The 26,463-nt window shown below is 31.7% G+C and overlaps 2 protein-coding genes across 3 annotated transcripts; one reads left to right on the forward strand and one right to left on the reverse strand.

Moving 5' to 3' along the window:
• Nucleotides 1–369: 369 nt before the first annotated feature.
• LOC111288040 (ethylene receptor-like) lies at nt 370–5,351 on the reverse strand. 2 transcript variants are annotated; one of them, XM_022878793.2, is made up of 8 exons: nt 5,166–5,351; nt 5,007–5,068; nt 3,628–4,556; nt 2,338–2,706; nt 1,981–2,247; nt 1,755–1,882; nt 1,425–1,622; nt 370–1,085 (listed from the first exon to the last, which is right to left on the reverse strand). In XM_022878793.2, exons 3-8 carry the CDS (start codon nt 4,513–4,515, stop codon nt 728–730), a joined length of 2,208 nt encoding a protein of 735 aa, XP_022734528.2. In that variant the 5' UTR covers nt 4,516–4,556; nt 5,007–5,068; nt 5,166–5,351; the 3' UTR covers nt 370–727. The 2 variants fall into 2 exon arrangements, with proteins under 2 accessions (XP_022734528.2, XP_089615505.1); XM_089759379.1 differs by lacking the exon at nt 5,007–5,068.
• Nucleotides 5,352–19,179: 13,828 nt separating this feature from the next.
• LOC111287483 (9-cis-epoxycarotenoid dioxygenase NCED1, chloroplastic-like) lies at nt 19,180–21,522 on the forward strand. The gene has a single exon (XM_022878079.2). It carries the CDS (start codon nt 19,353–19,355, stop codon nt 21,162–21,164), a length of 1,812 nt encoding a protein of 603 aa, XP_022733814.2. The 5' UTR covers nt 19,180–19,352; the 3' UTR covers nt 21,165–21,522.
• Nucleotides 21,523–26,463: the final 4,941 nt, after the last annotated feature.

Raw genomic sequence — 26,463 nt, forward strand, 5'->3', positions numbered from 1 at the left:
AATTTAAAAAATTAATATTTTAAAATTTAATAAAAATATCCAAATAGCATCTTATATAAGATTTTTTTTTTATTTCTTTGCTTTTTCTTTTCATTTTTATTTCTTTTTTTAATCTTTTTACTTTTTTATTTTAAAACATTAGATAACTTTTGTTAAAAAAGATAAGACCAATCAAAATAAACACATATTAGACCCATTCGTTTTTATTTTTGTTACCTTTCGATTTTTTTAAATTAAACAAATTTTAGAATAAAAAATAATTAAATAAAGACGACGAAACAAACAAATTTTGACCGCGCACCAAATGTTCTGCGAGTACGGTTTTAATTTATCTGATCTACAATAAGCTTATTTTTTAAATTAGATGAATTTTTCAATAAAAAGAAATTAATTAGATACGACAGAACAAAAAAAAAAATTATGACCACGCACAGAGTGTTTTGCTAGTACCGTTTTAATTTAACTGATCCACAACAGACTTAGTTCCTGACAACCTATTTGCAGCACTTGCTATAAAATCTGTTGTTGCACAAGAGAAGACACAAAAATTCATTTTGGCACACCAATTGTTTTATATGCTTCGCAGCAAATGCATCATTTTCCCTTGTAGTGCTCTGATTTTGCGTGGTATGTACATGGACAGAACCATCCAGAGAATTTCTTTCATCGTCTTCCTCGTTTTATTCATTTTCACCCTTATATGGTCTGTCTCCGATATTCTTCGTGCTTATATTGCCTCAAAAAGAAGTCGGTGCTCCAAAAGATCTGATAGAATACTTCTCATTTTATCAAGTGAAACAGGTTTCAATATAACACCATCCATACCAACCCTCATGCAGTTCTCTTTAGCCACCTTGTCTGTATTTCCAGTGAGCGCCACTAGTAATGGCCTTTCACGGCGCTTTGTAAATTTCTCACGTATGCGGATGGCGATGTCATAACCATCTATACCAGGAACACAAACGTCCATGAGAACAACCTTGTGCTCCTGAGAAACCACACGCAGACACTCATCACTCGAGCTTACCATTGTAACATCACACCCTAGATGCACAAGAAGCCCCTTTGTCACCATCCTGCTAACCCTGCATTACCCCATTAAAAAAAAAAAAATTCAATGTTCGTTCACATGACATGCAGGAAGAAGAAAATAGCAGTAAACAGGATACAACAAAATCCAGAAAAAAAAAAAAAAAGACTATGTAGTATCATGTGCAATCATAACAACACCAAACAAAACTATTGATTTTTGACATTGTGAATTTACAAATAATGCATAGAATAAGCATACATGAAAACAATTTGTAACTAAAAAATTAACAAGCACCAGTACCATACAGATCTTATTATCTGTAACTAGAAATATGATTTGAAAACATATTAATTAAATAAATAAGGATTAAAATGAACACAATAGAACTGACCCGTTATCATCCATAACCAGCACTTTAAGCCCAGGAAAAGCTGTCAGACCATGATTTGTTGACACCTTAGACATGAAGGGAAGTTTAGATTTATTCAAGCGATCTGCGATACCGAGTTTTACAATGAAGATAGCAGTAGATCCCTTTCCAAGACCTTCACTCTCAATCCAAATATGCCCCTCCATTAGATTTACAAACCTGATCACAATAAAAAAAGTTAAAACATCAGAATGACAGCTAAAAATTCAAAACACACTGCCTCTGTAGACAAATCAGTACAACCATAGATGATGGTAAATGCAAAGAAAAAAAAAAAAAAAAAGAACGTACCTTTTACAAATTGCAAGCCCTAGTCCACTGCCACCAGAATTTCGTGTTGCTGTTGATTGAGTTTGTGCAAATTTGGTAAATAACTTCGGAATATCTTGGGGGCTAATCCCTGATCCTGAATCTTTCACCTACACCAGAAGCAAAGAAGAATCAACATTACCAACATCTAAGATACGATGATAGCAGACTAAGGCAGAAAAATACAACTGCCAACAATGGCACCAACCTGTACACGCAAATAAAAGTGATTATCACTTGGCACAGGGAAAAATTCAGGGGCTTGAGAATCTCTCAGTGATTCTGATTTTGCAACAAAAGCAGTGATTGAAATGCTGCCCTCCTTTGAAAATTTCACAGCATTACCAACAATATTTAAAATTGTTTGCATAAGGCGCTTCTCATCACCAACAGCATATTCTGGCAAGTCTGGAGCCAAATTTAATGAAACATGCAGCTTTTTAACAGACGCAATGGGCTTGATCAAGTTAAGGACCTACATCGCAATAAATGCACACTACTAGAATGACAAAAACCCAGCGGCATTTTAGAAATTTCCAAAAGCCATAGGAAAATGAAATTCTACCTCTCTGAATAAAGCATAAAGGTTAAAAGTTTCAAGGTCTAGTTGAAGGCTGCCATCTTCCAGCCTTGAAAGATCCAATACATCATTTATTAGAGTAGTGAGAAGGTTACTACTCTTAAGAATCGCTTCAACCATTAGACGCTGTTCAGGTGTCAACTCAGTTTCCTGCAGCAAAGAAGATAGAGCAATAATTGCATGCATTGGGGTTCTCATCTCGTGATTCATAACAGCGAAGAAATCATTTCGAGCGCGGATTGCTGTCTCTGCTTCTCTTCTGGCCAGATCAAGTGCAACATTCTGCTCCATAAGAAGATCCCTAGCCCTCATTGACTCTTCCAAAATTGCAGCATGCGAAAGGGCAACAGCCACCTGAATTCATTATGCAAATTTACAAATAAGGGCTTTTAGCAACATTGAATCTGGAACATAAGTAGCAATTTAAGGACAAACTTATCCGCAGCAAGTAGCTATAAGGAAAAACAACAGAATGTGGCAATAAGAGATAGAACAGAATGCAAAGAGACAGAGAAGAGGAAGGGAGAAAACAGTAATAGATGAAGAATAGAGAAAGCAGAAAGAATCTCTGAATCAAATCTAACATCTGATAATTACAATAATAGGTATTTATTGTGGCAGACTAGCTCCAAAACAAATAAGCACATTCGTAGCAACCTCAAAATACCCCTCCTAAAATAAGGGCATGTAAAATCCTTAGACAAAGGCTCTTCATTACTGCATTTTCTTAAGTGATATTGTCTTTCTTCCCTTTATAATAAACAAATCAATTTTAAGTTATTTTGACACACCTTGCAAATATCTAAAATCCTGAAAAATAATTTCAGTGAAAATATTTCATTTTTTGGTCAGGTTTTAGGAAGTAAACCCCAAGAACAACCCAGCTCTCCAAATTCCATAAATGACTAGTAAAACAGTGTCCAAGGATATGCACACTTAACAGCAATATTCCCCTATGAGTGAATTCCTAATGGTAGAAAACCTAGGCTTCTGGCAAAGTGGAAAAACAATGCAGAAGAAAAGAGAAAGCTTTGTCAAATAAAATAAATCCTTGAAGCTACTCCATATAGCTATTACAATTACCACAAGGCAATTACAATAGGTCATCAGAAAAAATATAATTGACTTTGGAATACTACCAATGGATATGCACAAAAAAACTGAAGTTAAATTTAAGATTCAACAGATAAAACAACACTTAAAAGCATAAAAATTGGGAAGGGGTGGTACAAAATATTCAACACTTGGTTAAGAAGCAAACAGGGCAATTTTTACCTGATCAGCAACCACTTCAACTAGCTCCAATTCATGGATATGCCATTGCCTAGCACTATCTGAAGGGAGCATCAAAACCATCAAAGCATATCGTTCTGGCCAATCATTAATTTGGAAATTAGAGAGATGTAGGAGTGGGACACGGACAGCAACCACCTCCCCAGGAATGTACTTCCCTGCAGGCCGTAGTCTAGCTACTGGACAATTTGGGGATATTTTTACTGCATGACTGCTACTAAATACTTTGTTGATCACAGGAAGATGTATTGGTACAGTATAACCAACTGGATTCTGTTGACGAAGAGTGTAGGAAAGTTGGAGCTCTAACCCAGTACATGTCGGCATCCACAAGGCACATTCTTGTAAAGACAAAGTTCGACCCAATTCAACAAGAGTGGTTTTTAGTATAGTATGTCTATCCAAAGTGCTTCTGATCTCATGAGTAAGCATCCTAACATGTCGACCTGTTTCTTCTTGTGTACGAATCAGACCCATTTCTCTATCAAGCTCCGCAGCTTTATTTTTCAAAAATAACTCTCTAATTTTTACGCTCAATAGATCAGGAATAATATGTACAAGCATCAAGGCAGTTGCACATGATACCACAGCAGTCAAAACCTTAGCGGTGGTCATTACTACTTCCACACCTCTTGAATGCATTGTAAAAGTCCACAAGTTAATAAGATGCGTTGCCCCACAAAGAACTATAAAGGCACCAAACTGAACAAGGACCCATCTATATGGAAACAAAGCAGATTTCTTGACGAAGTATATAAGCTCTAAAGGGATTGAGAAATAAGCAAGTGCAATGAAGAAATCAGAAATATATTGATATTTCATCAACAATTCATCTGCAGGCCATTGTGGCTCAAAGCAGTTGCACTCCATTCTGACTCAACTACCTAAGCTCTTGCTTCCTCTTCACATACCTGAAGGAAAAAAGTAGATTAAAAACACTAAAAAGGCATAAAAGCCTTACAACATTGAGAATTAAAAACAAGCAGAAGCTAATACAATGATGCAATTTACACAAATCCTGTATAACATTTAATCCTAAAAAGACAACCATGTTCTAGAACCTGTCAAAACAATGTAAAATGAAAACTATATCATGAAAACAGTAAAGCAATCTCTAGTCAAGTTACATAAATAAAATACATTCTATAGTAAATCAAACTAATTACACTATAAGCACCACTCACATTCTCCGATCCACAAATCATGAGTAATAAAAAGTAATATTTTTTTATTTAATTTTGGAAGAAAAAGCTTGACCTGAGAAATCAGAGTGAGAGGAAATGCTGAATTCGAAAACAGTACAATTTAAATACATAAAAATAATTTTTAAAAAACCCAAATTTCCAAAGACAGAAACTTACCCAAAACCAATCAAGCTAGTAAAACTTCTAGCTGGAACATCAAAATAAATTTTCCCAACAAGCTACCACAGTCCAAATGAAAAAAAAAAAAAAAAAACAGTTAAAAAATCAAGTAATACGAACATAAACAAATTAAAAAGGAAAGCAAAAGAAAACTACCTTGTTTGTTTTTTTTTGGCAGCTTAATTGCGAATTCTTTTCATTAAGACCCTTGGGGAGTGTCTGTTTTTCCTTCAAAAACAGGGTGGGTAAACTAGAAAGTAGACAGCAGAGACAAAGAGGTGGCTTACGATGTTATTACCTATCTGTGAGTTTTGTTCTAGTAGCAGAAGGTCTAATCAAGTCGGTTCCGTCCATTCTAGTTACTGCTATTTATTATTGATTGAGGTGGACCCAGTGTGGTCATGATGTATGGTTGAGATTATGTTCACCGTTACAGTCGAGTGACTCCATCAGTCTAGTCTACAGTATGACAACTAGTATTTCTTTGGGCCTTTTGGTTTGAGACATAAGAAATAGGCAGCCACAGGCCCATTACCCAACAAATCAAACCATAAAACTACAGTCAACCACATAGACCCATCGAGCCCCGAAACAACCCTCAATTACTAAATTGGTCTTTGAGCCCAACTTTATAAACCGGACTGCTGAGGGGATTTTCCTTTTTTTTTTTTATTTGGGAAAACAAAATTTTAATCTATGGAGATAAAAATAAATATATCAAAGACTAAATCAAATACAGCAATATAATAAGCCAACTAAGTTTACAAAAAGAAAAAAGCGAAAGAGTCAAAAAAGCTCTCGATGTAAAATTCAATAGTCATCAAGCATTTTTTTTTTCAATCAATTAAATCCTCAAATATCTACTTTTATCAATTAAACCCTTATCAGAAGAAAAATACTTAATTGTTTAGTTTAATTGAAAGTTTAATTGAGTAAAAATATACGTATCAAGGTTCAATTAGATAAAAATAAATGTTTAAAAATTCAAATGATTTGAAATAAAAAATTCATGAGTTGATTAATTGTAACAAAATATTAAAAACGTAAATGATTATTTAATTTTTGTTTGAGAACTTTTTTTATCCTTATACAAAAAAAAAGAGTTATTAATAACATACAAAAACATAATAGGAATAATTTTAATACCAATTAAATTACACGTCTATTTAAAAGGCCAATCCTTAATCCCAAAAGAAGGAATAATAATTAGAATCCTAAAACACTATATATATATGTGGGATTTTCTTTTATTATAATTTTTTTTCTTTTAATTTTCAATCCTTTCCTTCATTTCTAATGAAAGATTTAACTGTTTTTAGAAAGAAGATTCAAGCATAATAAAATAAAAATTTTAGTCACTTAGTTTCTTTAAATACCATTTGAATGTAAGTCTCAAAATTTTGAAGCACTAATAAGCAATGAAAAGAGAACAAAAAGGAAATTAATATATTTTCAAGTCAAATATATGCAAGGTTTAGTCTCTTTTAACCTCATTTGAATGTAAATCTCAAAATTTTGAAGCATTAACGAGGAATGAAAAGAGAACAAAAAAAGGAATTAACACATTTTCAAGTCAAATATATGCAAGGTTTGAATCATCAACCACATAAAATTGCATGTACTAAATTCATGCATCTAATCTCCAAACCGACCTATTTGTAATTGGTTATTGGATCCATTGAACTAGAAAGAAAATTAAAATTTCAAATGAAAGAGAACCCTTAAAAATGAGACAAAATTAAATTAATTTATAATAAATACCCAATCTTACTATCTGTCGTAACGGTTTTGGGACTGTCAGACGTAAATGAGTTTTAAAATCGAAGTAAATAAGAGGAGTCGCCACCAATCTTTGTTAGAGTGTGATTGGTCACCTAAATATTTATCTTTTCAATAAAACTATAAAAGCATGTTTAAAGTTTATCCAAAAGATGAATTTTAGTCTACAAAAATTAGGTTGGGTTTAGGAGTTGGTTACGTGTGGATAAGGATTAACACCTCCATAACGCCCATAAGTTGGTACCATTTAATTACGTGCTATTTTCGATATTGGATAAAAATGGTTTTAATTTGAAATTTAACACTAATTCTCTTCATTTGAAAAAATAAAATTTTGCTAAAATTTTTATTTAGAAATATTGAGAAAATCTTTAAGTTAAAGAATTATCTTAAAATTCTCCAACATCTAGGCAAATTTTAAAATAACTCTTTTCGCTTAAGATTTAACACAATAATCCTTAAAATGAAATAACAATCTTTATAGAAAATAATTGTTAGTGACTCTCCAACATCTAGGCAGAGTACCAAGAATTATTTCTTTCGGAATGTTATTTTTATTTTATTTTATAATATCACAAAAAAAAAATTTTTTTGAAAGTATTATTCTTTTTTATTATAAAATATTTTATCATTGAACAGTAAATTAAAGAGAGAATAATACAGATAATTATCGATGATAACATGCTAACGTATGTATGCTAATGAATGTTATGTAAAATGAAATACAATTTTAAAGTTAGATTCTTAAGTATAATGAGACCATCGCGACTCTCCAATATCTAGGCAGAATTTAAGTGCGACTGTTTATATTTAAGATCTCAATTTACTATTATGCTCTTTATTTATTAATCTTATTATTAATGTGAATTAAGAACTCGTGTGCAAAACTTAATGAAATGAAATTTTCTAAATACCCCATTATTTAGGCAGCATTTGGGAACAAACTATTTCATGTGAGATTTTCACGTGTATCCTTAAAGTTTTAAAATAGATTTAGGGTAAAGGTTTAGGGTTTAAGTTTAGGGCTCGGGGTTTAATTAAAACGCGAACATCTCTAAAAATTCTCATCATCTAGACGAATTTTTGAAGCAAGTTCGATTTTTATGAATTTTGAAAACTAAAAAATTCTTATATATATATATTTTTATGAAAATTTGTTAATAATAATTCTCCAACATCTATGCGAAATTATTCTTTTAGGAAAATGTTTTTTATTTCCTCCAATATCTAAGCAGGAAAAATAAAAAGCTTATCCCATTATTATTATTATTTAAATATTTTTAATATATTTTTTTAGTTATTATCCTATATTGTTTTCATTTTATTATTATTAAAAACAATTAGAAAACTTATCCTAACAAATTTAAACTTTATCATGCATAAATATAAAAAATATACTTAAAATAACAAAAATAATAATATATAAAAAATTCAAAAATTCAAAAAAAAAATTTTTTTTACCTGAACCGGACCGATCAATGACGGTTCGATTGGATCGAAAAAGGTTCGATTTGATGCGCGATTCGATTAAGGAACGGTTCAGACCGGTTCAATCGGTTCACTGGTGGTTCGTTTGAACTGGCTGGAGGTTGGCTGAGGCGGGTCGATGAGTCGGTTTACGTGAATCTCGAGTCTGGTTCGGTCTACGTGCGAATCCTCTTACGCTTGAAACGGCGTCGTTTTGGCCCTATGCTCAAAACAACGTCATTTTTGCTTTTATATTTTCTATAAATGTCAGGTTTTTTTTTCCAGCTCATTTCACCATTTCGACCAAAAAAAAATTTCCTCTGAGTTCTGGGTTTTCTCCGACCGTCTCACCGTCTAGCCGTTGGAGCACCGCGCCGACCGTCGCCTGGTCCACCGTCGTCGGTGGCCGAAAACTTCAAAAGTGTCCAGAAAGCTGCTTTCAACACGATTTTTCTAAATCCGATCTCCTCTTCATCGAAAACGGCTCCGATCAATGTAGATCGAGATTCAAAGTTTTCTGTTCTTCTTTTTTTAAAAAAAAAACTCAAACTAATAACCTTTCTTTCTTGGTGCAGGTGGTTCGACATTGGGTTCCTCCTTGCTGAGAGGACTGTGTTTTGTTTTATGGTTTTTTTTTTTTTTTTTTTTGTTGATTTTCGTAGATCTATTTGGGTATTTGAGGGGTGAGTTTTTTTTGTCTGAAAGATTTTTGGTAAGGGAGCGTGTTTCTAATGTTCTGGTGAGGGGATCCGAGAGTTTCAGCTCGCCTGAAATGAGAGAGAATAGAGTGTTTTTTTATAATTGAAACGGTAGTTGCGTGTGTTGACGGAGTGAAGGGACTGGACAAAGGGGTAGTATGATGGCTGGGGTAATGGCAGGCATGGGTGGCTAGTGGTGCCATGCACGGCACGTGCTGGCACTAGCCATTTCTTTTTCTATTTGAATTTTCTGTTTGTCTTTTTTCTTTTTTATTTTTATTTTTTTAATTTTTAATTTTAATTTTTTTTAATTTTTTTAATTAATTAAAATTTTTTTAATTATAAAAATATAGACTCGAATAAAATTCGGTGTCTACATTATCCAAAACCTAAAAATTCTACAAAAGAAACTTTAAATTGAAATTTTCTTCCCCTAATTTTTGCAATGGTTCATTGAAAATATTCCAACCAATTCCAACCAAAGAAAATGGATATTGATATTAGTTAGGTTATGAAAATTATGTAAGATTTGAACGTTGTCTCGTATGAATGAATTAGTGCTGCAATTGAGTGAGAAGAAAGAAAAGGAGATGAAAAATAAAATTAATTGATCGTTGGTTTTAATTAGGATTTGATATTCTGCAAAAAAATGATAATAAACAAAATTTAAAAAAAAAATGAAAACACAAACAATTAATACGAGATTTGTAATGATCCACTAAATCTTTATCGATTAAGATGTATGGTCCAACCAATAAACATCATCGGTTATCACTATCAACTTTTAATTTTATATATTTTCCTCGACAAATGTTTAATATTGGTCATAAAAGGTGAATCAAATACAAATAGTTGATTGGCCAACAAGAGTAAAAGATTCCAAGTTTTGACAAAAAGCAAGTGGAAAGATGACGACCCATTTTACCAAAAATTCTACCATATAGCAAATGGACCAAATTAAGTTTCCATATATCTTCCAGTACCCAAAGCAAATATTTGAATGGAATTTGTCATTAGTTTCCAACATTTTTTTTTCGTCCATATGATCTTTCTTGGAAATTTCCATAACCATTTAGTTCCAATCCACCAAAAAATATCAACAAAAAAAATGAGAATTGACTACTCTCTGAGTTAGGTAAGGCCATAAAGGATTCCTACAAGGACTCATTCTTACATCTGAATGGCACAAATGCTCTTTTTTTTCCTATTTGTCATAATCAACGTCCTTTTTATGCAACAAAGAAAGCACAAATTTGAGTGCGGTTGGTTTGAGTTGAGAAGGGGACTGCTAAGAAAAGTCGGTTACTTGATGGAAAAAACACGACGTCGGACACGTTTCCAACGACGTTTGGTAGAGCATCGATGGACCGACACGTTTCGGGTATGATGTCTTGTCGGAAAATCCAAAAATGGGATAACGTGGCAATAGATTAACGACCCAGCACCCTTGACGGCAGTTTTTTGAGGCTGTTCAAGTGTAAGTTGGAGCCAAAAATCCAAGGTTGTCTTTTTTTGCTTTTTCTGCATTGACAACCGAAGGAATAATGTGGATTTTGACAGACATGATTTGCACATATTGGACTAAGCTAAGAAACCAAAATCACGAATCTTGATTGGACTCAACTTCCAAATGTTAAAAGGATCGATGAAAGAAAATGACCAAAGAAAACAGGAAGTTAAAAGGATAGAGAAAAAAAAAAAAAAAAACTTTGATGGGATTATTTGTCGTTTAAAGTTGGATTATGATTCACCTCTTTCTTTCGGTTCCATAAAAGAACTAGCTTACCCTTTTTTTTAAATTTTTATTTTTGGATTTTTCTTTTCTTCTTATCAAGTATCAACTATTTACAGTACCCTACTAATTAAACTTTTGAGTAAAGCAGGGTTTTTTGCCAAAGAACAAATTTATGCATATAAAAGAAATTTTCAGGAAAAAAAAAAGTGCAAAAAACTATGGATAATTGAATGAAGTCACTAACGTAAATCATCTCTCCCAAATACCATGAACCTAATTCATTATGGTGAGACATATGTTAGATTGATTAGTTAATAGGAACATTTCACCTTGAATAATAATTACATAAATATGATTTCGATTTTGACGCACTCAACATGTGGATGGAAAAAAGAACTGACGAGATAAAAAAAAAAAATGATGAGTGAGTACTTAATAGTGTTTTTTTTTCTAAGTGTATGTGAAACAAAAAAAAAAAAATTATTGAAAGACATAAAAAATACTGTTGTTGTTATTTAAATAGTTTTTCTACTTAACTTGTGATGCCAAATTTAATCAAACACATTGCATTATATATGGTATAGATTTCAAATTGATGATGGGAAAGTTATTAAAAGAATATAGAGAGATGTCATTTTATAATGGGGATTGTGTCAAAAAGCTCAAGTTTGAACAAATTTTTTTATACACTAAAATAATATATATATATATATATATATTTTAAATCTTAGCAACCTGTGGTCATTGATTACGTTAGAAGTTCTTCAACTTTATTATTTAGTCTTTATCTTCAATCTTTTAAATTCTTATCCAATTAAAGTGCTAATGCATTAACTAATTAATACATAGCATGTATTAATTAATTCAAAGGGCAAAGCTTCTTAAATCTTAAGGCCTTTTTCTTAAGTTAAAAAAAAAAACAGAGTTAACAAAACCCAAATCAAAGATTAGAAATATAAATAAATCTTATAGTTAAGTAATATGCGGATATTGTATATCTTGATTAGGCCATTAAGGTTAGGTATATGAACTTCGATTTCATTCTATTAGCTTAAACTGCGTTTGATTAGAATAATAACAAGTGATTCATGCGAGAGATATATAAAATTATTAGGACAATTATAGAGTTTCAACTTCAAATGTGGAAATATGATCACATGTATGGACCCTAAATTTCCATCAACACGTTTTCTAATGGAAGCTAAAAAGTTTGCCATGTTTGGAAGAAGGGATAGGTGTAAAATTTGTGTATGTTATATAATTAAGTAGTTGCTCTATAGAAAAGATTAACAATATTTTTTTTTATTTACTTTGTTCTTTAGATTAGGTTTAGCCGATACTAGACGCGTTTTTTCCATATGTATTATTTTTTTGGTACAATGAAGGATGATATGCCGACTAAAATCTTTGTAGTTTCGAATCTTGAATATAAAAATAAATAAATGAAATGTACTATACTAATAGCAAATATTCTCAAGATTGTAATCTAACCTTGAATACCTACCTGTTCATGGCCTAAGAAGCCCATTTGATCGATAAGATTTTTCAAATCCGGACCCGTTTACTAAAAATAATTTTTATTAATAAATAATAATGAGCACAAAATAATTTTAAGAAACAGACTGAGATCTTGGACAAATTTTTAGAAATGAGCATCTAATCTTGAAGATTTACAATATTTTGCATTGATTGGTGAATCCATTTCTACAACTTTTCTCATAAATCATGTTTTGGTTAAATTTTTTTTGTATTGCTATATGCTAATAGAAATACTAAAGAGTTTATAAAAAAACTATCAATCTAAATAATTCCAATTTACAATACTAAATCTTATCTTTAAAAATTATATTATTTATATATAATACCATTATTGTTTCTCTACATTTTCATATTCAAATTATTAGCACATCCCATACCACAAAGACTATAAATGTTCTATAAATCCACAAAGTAGTAATTTGGAGCAAGAATATTGAACCAAAAAGGAGGCTTTGACTACTGAATTTTTATTTTTTTTTGGCCAAATTTGAGTACCGTTTATTAAGGTTGTCCCACAAAGATCAAGATAAAATGCAAGTCGAGTTTGTCTGGAGAAAGGATACAAGTGTTCGAACCATATGTTGCCATGTGTTCAGATTTTTTTTCTGATTGGATTGGCATCGACAGGATATTTTTGGAGGAAAAGGTTGTTCACAAATGTTTAAAGAAAGGAAAAAAATGAAAAGAAAAAATATTTGATTTGATATAATCCTTGATTTCAGGCTTATCAGAGAACTTTGATTGAGGGAAACACAATTATTTTCCTTCAATTTAAAAGCTATCCATACAAAAATGCCCCACCTTGTCTACTTGTCATGTATTCACATTAATCTCGTCTTTAGTTTGTACAAACATTCTCTTATTCTAAAAATGATTCTTTTAATTACTTCAAAAAAAAAAAAAATTGTTTTAAGAGATAGACATATAATTTGTCTTAAATTTACATCAAAATCCATGACCATAACTTTTTACAGAAGTATTCAAAATGTCATTAACCTATCCCTATGATATATATAATTCTTTATGTAAGAATTATGTAAGAAATATTACCTTTCTTTTAGAGATAGAAACATGAAAAATGCCCTATTGCTCAAAACAATTTGCAAAAACAGTCATGGAATATGCACACGTAAGGCTTAAAACACAAAAGTAATTCCATAAGTGGGAGATGTGGGAAAGTTCAGTGCAATCCAAGTGGACTTTGGTGACCATTTACGATAACTCGTCCACGTCAGCTTGTCTACAACTTTCGACACTTTGCACGGTAGCCTTCATTCGGTACATTCTAGGTGCTCCACATCATGCATTAGACAGTAAGGCCTTATGTTTTGTTTTTTTGTACTACACAAATTATATGTATATTTTTCGAGATCTTGACATGCCTTTTTCAATATTCATGCAACAAAAATTTGATTGTTACAAGTGAAGTTACGGTGCAAGGCATTAACGGTCTACATTCATCCAATGGAATCAAGTTGGTGTCAAGTCACCATAAGCAAAATGCATTTTCTCTTGCTTTTGGCTTGGATGATAATTGATATAAAATTGGCAAAGCCAATGGCAAGAAAGCTTGTGAAAAATAACAAAGTTTTCTTTTAGTTGTCTTGTAAAATGAACAAAAACCTAGACAAGTAACGTTGTGTTATTGATAGTTACGCTTGTGTTAAATTTTAAGACAAGGTTATCGAGCTTAAAACTAATATATAATAAGTAATGTATAAAATGTAAAACAAATTAAATTTTAATTAATACGAATGAAGGTAAATGGAATCAGAATGTTAAACTATAAATATTAATTATAAGTGTAAAAATTATAAAATTTTTGCGAGATAAGTGATACTCACAATAACACCATGAATCTAAAAGACACAAAGAATGAAAATTTTAAGTTTGAAATGGATTATTAACTTACAGAATACAATAAAGAAAAAAGAAATAACATACATTAAATATGGGAAGTGATCATTGATTACCAAACAAAATTTGACACATATTTTTCAAATCATACACGAAAGATGAAACCAAATGAAAAATGACTTATTTTCATGTTAATTGTTGTTCATAATTTGAGTCGATTCAATAACATTAAAGCAAAATTTCTACATGTAACGAAAACAAAATGAATGTTTTTCCTCATTAAATTTGTTCCGTCCGTCTTCAATACAATGCTATAAATTTATCCCAAAAAGGAGTGCCCACCATGCATTTTGTTTAATATACCCAACCACCTGTCCTTTGCTCCCATGGAATGTCCCCTCCATGTGCCCTAATTTAACACCCCCTTTATTTATGGGGCCATATAGAAGAGACTAATTGTCAAAGCATGGAGCCTTCCCCTTCTCTTAATTATCATTGCTAATTTCATATTAAACCATAAAGAATCCAATAATATAGTGATATAAAAATAGTCTTTTGTATGAAAAACATTTGCTTTAAAGTTTGCATTATTTGAATATGAGAAAGGTTAACTATATACTAGTTATGGTAAATTTTTTTTTAATTGTAATTAATATTGTTTTCTCTTGATTTTGATGAAATCAATGCATTACTGCTAAATCTTTTCTAAATAATATGTAATATCTTCTCCCAATACAGAAGCACTCATCAAATTAACTATCAACTGTTGCATTTAATATAAGAATATTACTATAAATAATAATTTAATTAATTAATATCCTAAAATCTATATTTTAAACTATTTTTAATCAATGTTTAACATAACCTAAATTAGTTTAAACATTGGGTTAATCATAATTAATGTTTATCAACTAAATTAAAGTGCATGCACTTTGATAAAAGAATCCAAGAAAAGGGTCGCTCAATGTTTTGTCTTTCTTTTTTTCTTGGAGCTTGTAGCCTTACCATTGGTGGGTCTATAAAACAAAATTTAATTATTTGATAGATTAAAGGTAGCCAAAAAGAAAGGCGGAAAGGTAGGTTGGTTTTGGGCAGTTGGCAGTTTTTTCAGGTAAAGTCGGTTGGTCGAACAGTTGTAAATTGAATTATTTCTTAGAAGAAATTCTTCCATGACATATGGAGATACCAAAGGGCTATGCTTTTTTCTTTTTAACATATTGGAAATGCGAGTTGCAGAATAAAATTGTTGCAATTTCATTTGTGGCAACTACCCATCACTTTTGCTCTTCCTGTATTTAATGTTCAGAAATTAATGTTTGAAGCTATCGATTTCTCTTAGGTTTAATTGTCCGTCAAAACAAGCACATGATCTTCTGGCACCATTTGCAAGAATGAATTTATTGCAAGAAGACAATTTCATGAAGATAAATTTAAAAAAAAAAAAAAAAAAACTACTTCTCTGGGAATATATTTGCATTTGGTGGATAGGTATTGCGTCTAATTAATGGGTGCTTATAAATTAATGATTAAAAATAATTAAAATATTGCTTTAAAAATTACATTTAATATATTGTTTTTATAAAATTAAAAAAAATTAATTCATTAAAAATTTATTTTCTTAGATATCATTTCAATACTGACTAACATTTTTCTTTGATTTTTAGATAGCATTTAATTAATTAGCACATGTCACCATGTGCACATGTGATACCGTGGTTGCATTTGCGTCTCTTATAACTAGGAGAGGTGCCTTCCATGCCTTACATGTGCAACACTAACTACTATATCTGCAAAACAGATTTAACTTGTTTCTTTTTTTTTTTTTTTTAAATTAATTCAAAGAAGGAGAATTTGAATCCGATTTTGTTCATCAAAGAACAATTATGTTGAACCTAAACCTTGGACTAATATGTAGTTGTTGAAAACATATAATTTATAATAATTACACTATAATTAATAATTATAATTTAAAAATATATATTATTCATTAAAATTTTGAATGGAAACTACATTTATAGGTGATAAATTCTCACATAATTTTTTATCATAATTAAATAATTTTAAGATTGCACATACATGCATGTACATAAAAGATTATCAACAAATAAACTCTTAATTTCATGATTCATTGATGATTGTAAATTAATAAGGCTCAAACAATAGAAAATTGCAAGATTGTTTTTCTTTTCTTTCTTTTTTTTTTTTTTTTTAAGAATTGAAATGTTTGCTCTATCTAAAATATCTCTTTTTTGTTTCACATGGAGGAATGAAAGCTTAGCTTGAAAATCGAGATGAAGTTTCTTTTCATTTCAAACAAATTTCACATCACTATTTATTTTTAAAAATAACCAGCAAGATTCCAATTAAAAATTTCTTCAATAGTTCAAACATTTCTTTGTTCATTGCGAATCCATATGCTTGCAGCCTCATTTCTTCTTCCTCCAAAATAATTTAAGTGGTAGCCTAATTTTTTATTCATATATAACTTTCAATTTTTAATCTTCATTTTTCAATAGAAATTGAACGACCTCATGTGCCTCGTTGCGAACAAACATAACTAAAATCTCGATTTTCTCGTTATCTATGGCCAATCATATTGATTAATTAATTCCTTGTTGCATGACAAAAGTCTAAGTTAAATTATGATGCACAAATAACACTAATAATATTAATCATGTGAATTCCCATCTAGCGTGGATCATGGACCTCCATAATTAATTTATGGCAACTTTTTTCACATGATTATGGCTAAATCTTATGTCATATTCATAGAAGTGATTATGAGTTAGGTCAAACTCGATTGGTTTTTGAAAATTTTTATATAAGGTTCGACTCGGCTCGTTGGGTCCAAAAATTTTTAAAATTAAAAAAATATTAAAATATTAATATATTTGAAAACTAAAATTAAATAAAAATAATTTTTATTAATTAGATTTATATATTATTTTTGACAAACAAAACCTAGATCATGACCCAACCAAAGTCGAACCAAACCCACAAAATGGTAAGTAACTTGATGGTGGAAAAATCTATGTGGTAAGATTTCAAACTAGAATACAATCAATGATATGTAAATATTATGGCGTAGCTTATCAATATTCTTATTTTGACATATTTGATTATCTATACAAAATGAAGGTAATTTCTTTCATTTCAGTTATAGAGAAAGTTAGATATGGTGGGTTGAATAACATGGTTTTAGGTGGTAATTAACATTATATACCTGCTTCTTTTTAATTAAGTAAGCAAGTAGTTGATTAGTTGGGTAAACCTAGTGATCATATTGCATTAAAATAACCAAAATGTAGAGTTGGAGAAAAGCCAATGTTTGAATATCTTAGAATCAAAGTTGACCACTAAAGGAAATTAGAAAGGTGCCCTAGTAGCTAGGTAGTTAAACTCTATCGATCTAATTCCCATGTAATAATAAAAATAAAATTAATTTTTTTTATATTTAATAAAAGGTTTTCAATAGATTGATCTTTAGATCAATTAACATGTGAGTAGATTGACATTTGAAAATTACGAATTCGAAAAAGTTTATTTGCGTAATATATAATAAGATAAAATATTTAATAATAAATTAAAAACTTTTTAAAAAATAAAAAGTTTCAAGACCTAATCATCATTAGTAAATCACCAGCCGTAAATTGACATGTTGAAGGTTTGAGAATGTTGTATTTTATTCTATAAATTAAGATGAGGTCTGATCTTGGCAAATAATGAAAAGATTGGTCATCTTCAACAAATTAATCAACCGTTAGCTCAATCAATTTAATATTATAAAGTGAAAGAATATAATATTAACATTTTCAGTGATTTAGGGTCATTCAGGGTAAGAGACTAATCTCGCACTCAAAAAATTATATGCTTTTTGTTATAACGTGAATGGAGATATGGTTGTTTGTCCATGACTGGAAGTTTAATTCTAAAAAAAATTGTTCACCTCTCTCATGTTAATTGGAGCAAAAAATTAAAAAGGAATCTCTCTTACCGAGCTGCAACTGATAAAAATTTAATCAATTAAGCGAAATTTTTAATTGAAATTAATATAAAAAAACAATTAGCATATGTTTCCGAGGAAGAAAATCTTTCCTCAGAAGATATACAAATTAATTAACAAAGAAAAGTTGGAATAACAAAATTAAAAACACAAGAACATTAATGCCGTCAAAGAGAGTACCTAACTATCACCTGTCTGCTGTCTCCCCGTTGTTGATCAAGTCATTAGTTTAAAGAAACTTTGGGTAGTTTTCGTGGGGAATGATACACATAACGCATTACTATGGTTTTTTTTTTCCTTCACTGTCACTTACATTACATATATGTTGAAAAAGAAAGAAAAAGAGAAAATTAAGTCTTTTTTTTTTTTCTTTTTGTATGAGAAGAGATGAATGTGGATGACAAGGCAAGTGTGTGGGTCAGTTGATGTGAGGTGTTGAAAGGCAGCAAACACAGAGCAAAGGTCATGTGTAGGGAGAAATGTCTCTCGTCAAAAAGAGGAAGCAACGCGGGGTTAGAATTAGACGTGTCCATTAGGGACCAATAACATCGCACCCAACCACAAACCTTCCCCAACCCGAACCCTACACTAACGCTACCTCTTTTTTTCTTGCGTCAAACCATTCAATATACAAATCAAATCTAGTTTTCCATTTCATAAAATCAAAGTTTGATAAATTACTCTAACCCCTCAAGACGTTAATGTATAACTTTAAATAATATATTACTGACGGATCATTGATACTCAATATCATAGTTTCCAGAAGAATTAATGAATAAACCAAGTCTTTGATTTTGAGGTGAAGGTAACTTTTTCTCTTTCTTTCTCATACATGAAATAATATATTTTACTGGAGTTTTTATTTATTAAAATTAAAACGCTTTTAAGGCATGGATAAGTAATTAGATTTCTAAACTTTTAAGATTCATGCTCCAACTCTTAAATAAAGCATAAATCACTTGAAATTGTAACTGTTTCCCTTTTTTTTTTCAAATAAAATTTAACAGGTGGTTATTCTCCCACAGTACATGATACGTGTCTCAGATGGACCTATATTTGCCCCCTCTCTTCCTATAAATACCCTCTTCTCTCTCCCATTCCCTCTTCAAAACACAGTCACTCCACACCTCTTCTGTTAAGCTAAAACATCACTTAAAGTCTCTCTCATCCCAATACATATAAAGCAGAATCTCACAATATTCAAAGTTTCACCCTTCATTCCAAACAAACCATAACAACTATTAATTGGCCAAAATTGAGCACCCATGGCTTCATCTGCAACAGGCAATTGTCTTAAGCCTAAACTCTCAGTTTCAACCTCTTCATCTCTAGACTTGGGTTCTATTTCTTCTTCTATACCTTTCAAAAGGCCTAGTAGAAAGCCTAACATTTCCTGCTCTCTCCAAACTCCTCCCATTCTTCATTTGCCAAAACAATCACCAACATATCCTCCATCACCTACTCCAGCTTCTAGTCCCATCACAAAACGCCCCATAAACGCTTGTTCTACTGAGAAAACTCAATCCCAACAATGGAATCCTTTTCAAAGAGCTGCAGCTATGGCTTTAGATGTGGTTGAGAATGCTTTGGTCTTTCATGAGCGTCAACGTCCTCTTCCCAAAACAGCCGACCCCAGTATCCAAATCTCTGGCAACTTTGCTCCAGTACCAGAGCGACCAGTCAAGCATAAGCTTCCTGTCACTGGAACAATCCCTGAGTGCATACAAGGAGTCTACGTTCGAAACGGAGCCAACCCACTTCACGAACCGGTCGCCGGACACCATTTCTTTGATGGGGATGGGATGGTTCATGCGGTTCGGTTCAAAAATGGCTCAGCTAGCTATGCTTGTAGGTTCACTGAAACAAACCGTCTGGTCCAAGAACGAGCTTTTGGGCGTCCAGTTTTCCCCAAGGCCATAGGTGAACTCCATGGCCACTCTGGCATAGCTAGACTGTTACTTTTCTACGCCCGTGGCATATTTGGGCTTGTTGATCCAAGGCATGGTACTGGAGTTGCTAACGCTGGACTTGTTTACTTTGATGGTCATCTCCTTGCTATGTCCGAAGATGATTTGCCTTACCATGTTCGTATCACTCCATCAGGGGACTTGAAAACGGTTGGCAGATATGATTTTGATGGTCAGTTAAAGTCTACAATGATTGCTCATCCCAAAGTTGATCCTGAAACCGGTGAATTTTTTGCGCTTAGCTATGATGTTATACAAAAGCCATATCTCAAGTACTTCCGTTTTTCACCGGATGGTAAGAAATCACCTGATGTTGAGATTCCAGTAGACGGTCCAACAATGATGCATGATTTTGCAATCACAGAAAACTTTGTGGTGATCCCTGATCAGCAAGTCGTCTTCAAATTGCCTGAAATGATTCATGGTGGCTCACCAGTTGTCTATGACAAGAACAAGATGTCAAGGTTTGGGATATTGGACAAGAATGCCACTGATGCTTCTGGTATTAGGTGGGTTGAGGCACCTGATTGCTTCTGTTTCCATCTTTGGAATGCTTGGGAGGAGCCAGAGACTGATGAAGTTGTGGTAATTGGCTCCAGCATGACACCTCCAGATTCCATTTTCAATGAATGTGATGAGAGTCTCAAGAGTGTTCTGTCTGAAATTAGATTGAATTTGAAGACTGGCAAGTCAACACGCCGCCCCATCATTTCAGAATCTGAACAAGTGAACTTGGAGGCAGGGATGGTGAACCGGAACCTGCTGGGAAGAAAAACCCAGTTCGCATATTTAGCTCTTGCTGAGCCTTGGCCTAAAGTGTCGGGATTTGCCAAAGTTGACCTCTCAACTGGAGAGGTCAAGAAATATATCTATGGAGGCCAAAGGTATGGTGGTGAACCTTTGTTCTTTCGTCGAAACCCCAATTCAAAGAACGAAGATGATGGTTATATTTTGGCTTTTGTTCATGACGAAAAGACCTGGAAATCAGAACTACAGATTGTGAATGCTATGAATTTACAGCTAGAAGCCACAGTTAAGCTTCCATCTCGAGTTCCATATGGATTTCATGGAACATTCATAAGCTCCAAGGACTTGGAGAAGCAGGCCTAACTCAGCTTGAATAGCCTTGTTAAGTTATCATCAAGTTTTTTAGATGGTTTAGCAGGTTTGACGGAGAGATTTACCAGAGGGATGCTTGCATATATTGTCCCCGGAATCTCTTTCTCTGTTTCACAGTTTGACAACCTTGTTTTTGGGTCAGTCCTGGACTTTTACCTTTTTGGTTATTTTAAAGTGAAAGGTGTTTTGAGAGGCCAGCTTGTAGCTTTTGGTTATAGGTAATATTGAAGCTCAGCTGGTTTCTGCTTATTCTTTTACTTGTGTGCAGGAAACCGTTCATAAATATGTAGCGTGTATTTGTCTGGTTATAATATAAATATCAGTACCTTGTTTATTACCATTCGATATAGACCTTGAGCAAATCTTATCAATGGTATAATTGAGGTATGTTTGGCCAAAGAGATTTAATCAGGAGTGAACAATTAAAAAGAAGAAAAAAAAATTTTGAGAAGAAAAGTGCCTAGATTATTTTTGCATAGACAGCCGACAAGAAGTCAATTTGTTTAGATATCTGATGGTTGGTCTATTTTATAAAGAACATAAGTAGCATTTAGAACAATGAACAAAATGAGAAAACAGCACGGTTAACTGTTAAATCATTCCAGGATTGGTTAAAAATAAAGATTGGATCTCCTTTTTAGTCATCAAATCCGTTAACTGGCAACCCTTTTGGAGATTTTAAGTTCAAACTCGGCTGCAAACCCTGAAGTTGATAGTGGCTACATACCATTGGCAGTAGAAACATCATGGTGGGACGAAACTCAACACCTAAGATATTGAACAATGACTAAGATATTTAAAATAGGGAGCATAAAGGGTGATTTGACTCAACCAGTCCAATCCTCAAATTTGGAGATTAGATGATTTCAAGTCAACATTGATAGCCTACTTGATTTTTAGAACTTGAAAATGTGAATAATTTCAGATTCCCTTAGTGAAAGTAGGTTGCCCTCATATTGTTTCAGATATAAAAATCATAACTCTACAGTCACAGATGGGGAATTATGTTCCCAAAATAAATGGACTATGACTTTAAAATATTGGTCACATTTAGAAATATCAATGATAATTTATTTAATGCAAATTGTAGATGATATAAACTGATGCAACAAAAGTAGCACCTTGTAGTTATGCCATTGCTGATGAAATTTTAAACTTTTATGGCACTTGAAGGAAAGGAAACTCCATCCATTTTTGCTAGTGTGCGATGTCTGGGGCTTGAGTTTCGGTCATAGATTGTGGTTTGTCAATGAAACTCAATTATTGGGGGGGGGGGGAAGAGGCGGACCGAGAAGAACTTTAAGCATTTCTACACATATTACTAGTAGTGCTGTAATGCTTGGAGGGTCCATATATCCAATACAAGTTTTTTCAATCTGAAATGAGGTTTTGCCATCATTGTTACTCGCCACTGGAAAGCTATAAAGAGGCTATGCCATGAAGAATATGGACTAACTGCTCTACCTGTTGAGTTTGGATGGTGTTTCAGCAGGTAGGATAAGTATCCATTCCTTTCTAATTCTGTTCTATGGTTGTGGTTGGTCCTTCAGGTTCTTACTTTCTTAGAGCTAGCTCAAAGTTATGGCCTTGTTTATATTTTATATCCCAAAAGCAATTCCCAACATGCAATAAGCAGCTTCAAAATCAAACATATAAGGTTCTGTCCCATTTTGCTACTTGCATATATGATATAACAACCCTAATAAATTAGGTGGTTACTACATATATCAAGGTCTGAAATAGATGTTTGCTTCCATTTTGATCCAATTTGTATTCAAAATTCTAATTTCATGACAGAATCCTCCCAAAGTGTATATAGAAAACAATTTTGATTTGCAGCTCATTAGTATATAACAAACCGAGTACACAAAATACGAAGATAGATATATCCGTGGTTTTCGTGACTTGCTTTCTAACTCAATTTGTTTTATATCAAATTTTGAGTAGGAGGGAAATAGTTAATTGGTAAACCTACTAATCGGAACTTATCATGAAGCCAATGTTTTACCATCCAATGGCTGCTACCTGTCTCTTTCAGCAATATTGGCATGATTGTCTAACAGGATTATAAGGTGAAATCTAATCTTAATTTTCTGTTGAAGTTATACATAAGATTAAATAGTGGAGAGATCTTGGCTGCCGAAGGATGGTGTATGTCAATTTCTGTCAAAGTTTATGGCTTGTCATCATCGTTGTGGCTGGCATGGGAAAACAAAGGGCTAACTGTTTCTTTTAGTTTACACCATTTAGTCATCCTTGGTCATAGTCTCCAAACTCTCCAGTACCCCTCCACTGGTAAAGGGAAAAGGAAATGTTAACAAGGTGAATAAATATTGTTGACATTCATTTTCATTATTCCATGATTTTCGCCTTACAAGTATGGCACAAGGAGAACTAGGATCACACAAATCTTAAGATTATAAAGGTGACTTTCACTTTATAACACTTAGCTTTCTTGGAATTTTGGAGGTAGATCTCACGATGTAACACTTGGCTTCTTAAGATTATAAAAGTAATTCCCACTGTATAGCGCTTTGCTTTCTTAAAATTTTAGAAGTAAATTCTAAGGTGTAACACTTAACCCTTATCTAACTGGAAATTGCTTGTATACTATTTGTGAATATCTACATAATTTGAAAAACTCACGATTTGTCTTGCAAAATATGTGTCACAAATTGGGTTTAGAACTTTACATGTATAGTATAACAGGTCCTTACAATCTTTAGATATAAGATTGGAATGTCATACTCTACTAATCACCTTTTTTATTTAAAAAAAATAGAAATTTAAATTCTATTCTTTGAATAAAAAATTCATGCATCATCCAACTGAATCAAATACACTAGAAGAAAACTGATATATAGTGACGCTAAAAAAAGCATCAGTAAAACCCCAAAATCCGTCAGTATAACACCATAAACCCTATACTAATGATTAAAATGTATATTCTGATAAATTTTTAACCATCAATATATCTCTTGTCGATATAGACCTATATTGTTAGTTTTTAAAGTGTCAGAATAACTTAAAGAGATATACTTACGATTCAAAACTGTCAGTAAATGTATATCTATTGGTATAGTATCTGTTGTGTGTTTCACCGTTATGCCTTTTACAGACAGTTAACATCTATCAGTATAGACTTGAATGTTTTAATATTTCTTGTCTATACTGACAGTTAATGCTCATCGATATAGACTCGTATGTTTTAAGGCATCGATATAAATTTTAAGGTGTCGATAAAAACTTTTTTTTAATTATATTTTTAATTATTAAAATTAATTTATTTATAATCATAATATGATATGATTTCATATAAAGTAAAAATACACAAAAAAAGTAAAAATATTTAATAACATTTGAAATAAAACAACAACTAAATTGTTTTGATCCACAAATTTAAAATAAGTCAAGAACTAATATTATTGTACCAAATCCAGAAAAAAAAAAAAGAAAATTAATATCTATAATTAAATGTCTACAAACGTGGTGCTCGAAGTTTGCATCAAAAAATCCTCCTAGCGCTATTACTAATGGCCAAACCTCAAATTCTCTATATATATTTTGAAAAATGTTTTGAAGATTGTTCATATTAGATGCATATTGATCTATTGCAACTCTTGTTTCAATGTCGGAGCCATACAATTCATTTCTTGATCAGTTAGATTATTATTTAAGAAATTTTCGTAAAAGTGAAGCAAGCATTAAAATTTCATAAGGAAAGATTTTTTTCTGTGATGTTTTATTCAAAAAGCCTAAGGATAAGCTACTTACTAGATTAAGAACAAAAGCTCTTCCCCAACTATGTGTTCCATAATCACATTTATCAAGAGGCCACCAATCTACAGTAGAACAGATGAAGTTTTCATCTATTTTTCCTATTAAAGTTGTTCCATTAATAAAAACAGTATGCTAATAATATTTTCAGGCCCTCTTCTATTTTTTTAGGTGACAAAGACTGAGCCTAGATTCATCCAATATAGCCCAAAAGAAAAAACCATGCTCGATGACACACAATTGAAATGCAAAAAATGAAAAATACCTTTGAGAAATGACAAGAGTCTTGATGCTTCAACTTTGATTTAGTTCTAAAACAAAATGGGTGCCGATGAGTTTAAGTTTGTAGAGTCGGTAAGAGGTGGAGAGAGTTGGTGTGAGGTAAAAATTAAGTATGTAGAGTCGGTTGAAAGTGGAGGTAAAGAAAATGATTTAAATTCATAAACCCGCCATTTTTTTTAGGTTATTTAAAGTGTTTTTTTTATCATAAATACTTTGAATAATCCTTTACAAAAAATTTAATAAGGTTATTAAAGGCATTTCTGATCAAAAACACATTGAATAATCCTCTCAATAAACTTTTATAAGGGATTATTGAAAGTATTTTTAACTAAAAATGCATTCAGTAATCCTCTCAATAAATTTTTTCAAGGGATTATTTAAGGCATGTTTAGCCAAAAACTCTTTTAATAATCCCTTCTAAATTTTTATAAGAGATTACTGAAGATGTTTTTTTGTAAAACACTTTTAATAATCCCTTCAACAAACTTTTTTTTTTTAATTATTGAAGGTGTTTTTGGATAAAAACGCATTCAATGATCTCTTCTAAATTTTTTCAAAAGATTATTGAAGGTGTTTTTGGTCAAAAACGTCATCAATAATCTTCACAACAAAATTTTTTGTTTAAATTATTGAAGGGATTTTTGGACAAAAACGCCTTTAATAATCCCCTCCAAAATTTTTTGTATGAATTATTGAAAGGATTTTTTGTTGAAAACGTCTTCAATAATCCCTCTCCAAAATTTTTTGAATGAATTATTGAATGCATTTTTTACCAAAAATGTCTTTAATAATCCCATTTAATTTTTTGTAAGCAAATATTTTTTTTTGTTTTGAGCCTATACTGACGGTTACATTAATAACCGTCAGTATATAACATATTTATACTGACGGATAGTCATATACCATCAAAAAAAGTTTATTTATACCAATAGTTAAATAAAGTGTTGGTATAAATACGATATATTTTGACGGTATTAAAAAATTGTCAATAAAAGTCTCTTTTATTGACGGAATTTAACCGTAAATAAATAATCCATGCAAAAAAAATTTTGCATAGATTATTGAAGGTGTTTTTGGCCGAAAACACCTTCAATAATCCCTTTCAAAAATTTTTTTGAATGGATTATTAAATGTGTTTTTGGTCAAAAATACTTTAAATAATCCCAGTCAATTTTTTGTAAACCAATAGTTTTTTTGTTTTGGGCATATACTAATGGTCACGTTAATAACC

The sequence above is a fragment of the Durio zibethinus genome, chromosome 4 (genome assembly GCF_047325235.1).
Source record: "Durio zibethinus cultivar Kanyao isolate XHJ-2024 chromosome 4, ASM4732523v1, whole genome shotgun sequence".
Lineage (NCBI taxonomy): Eukaryota > Viridiplantae > Streptophyta > Magnoliopsida > Malvales > Malvaceae > Durio > Durio zibethinus.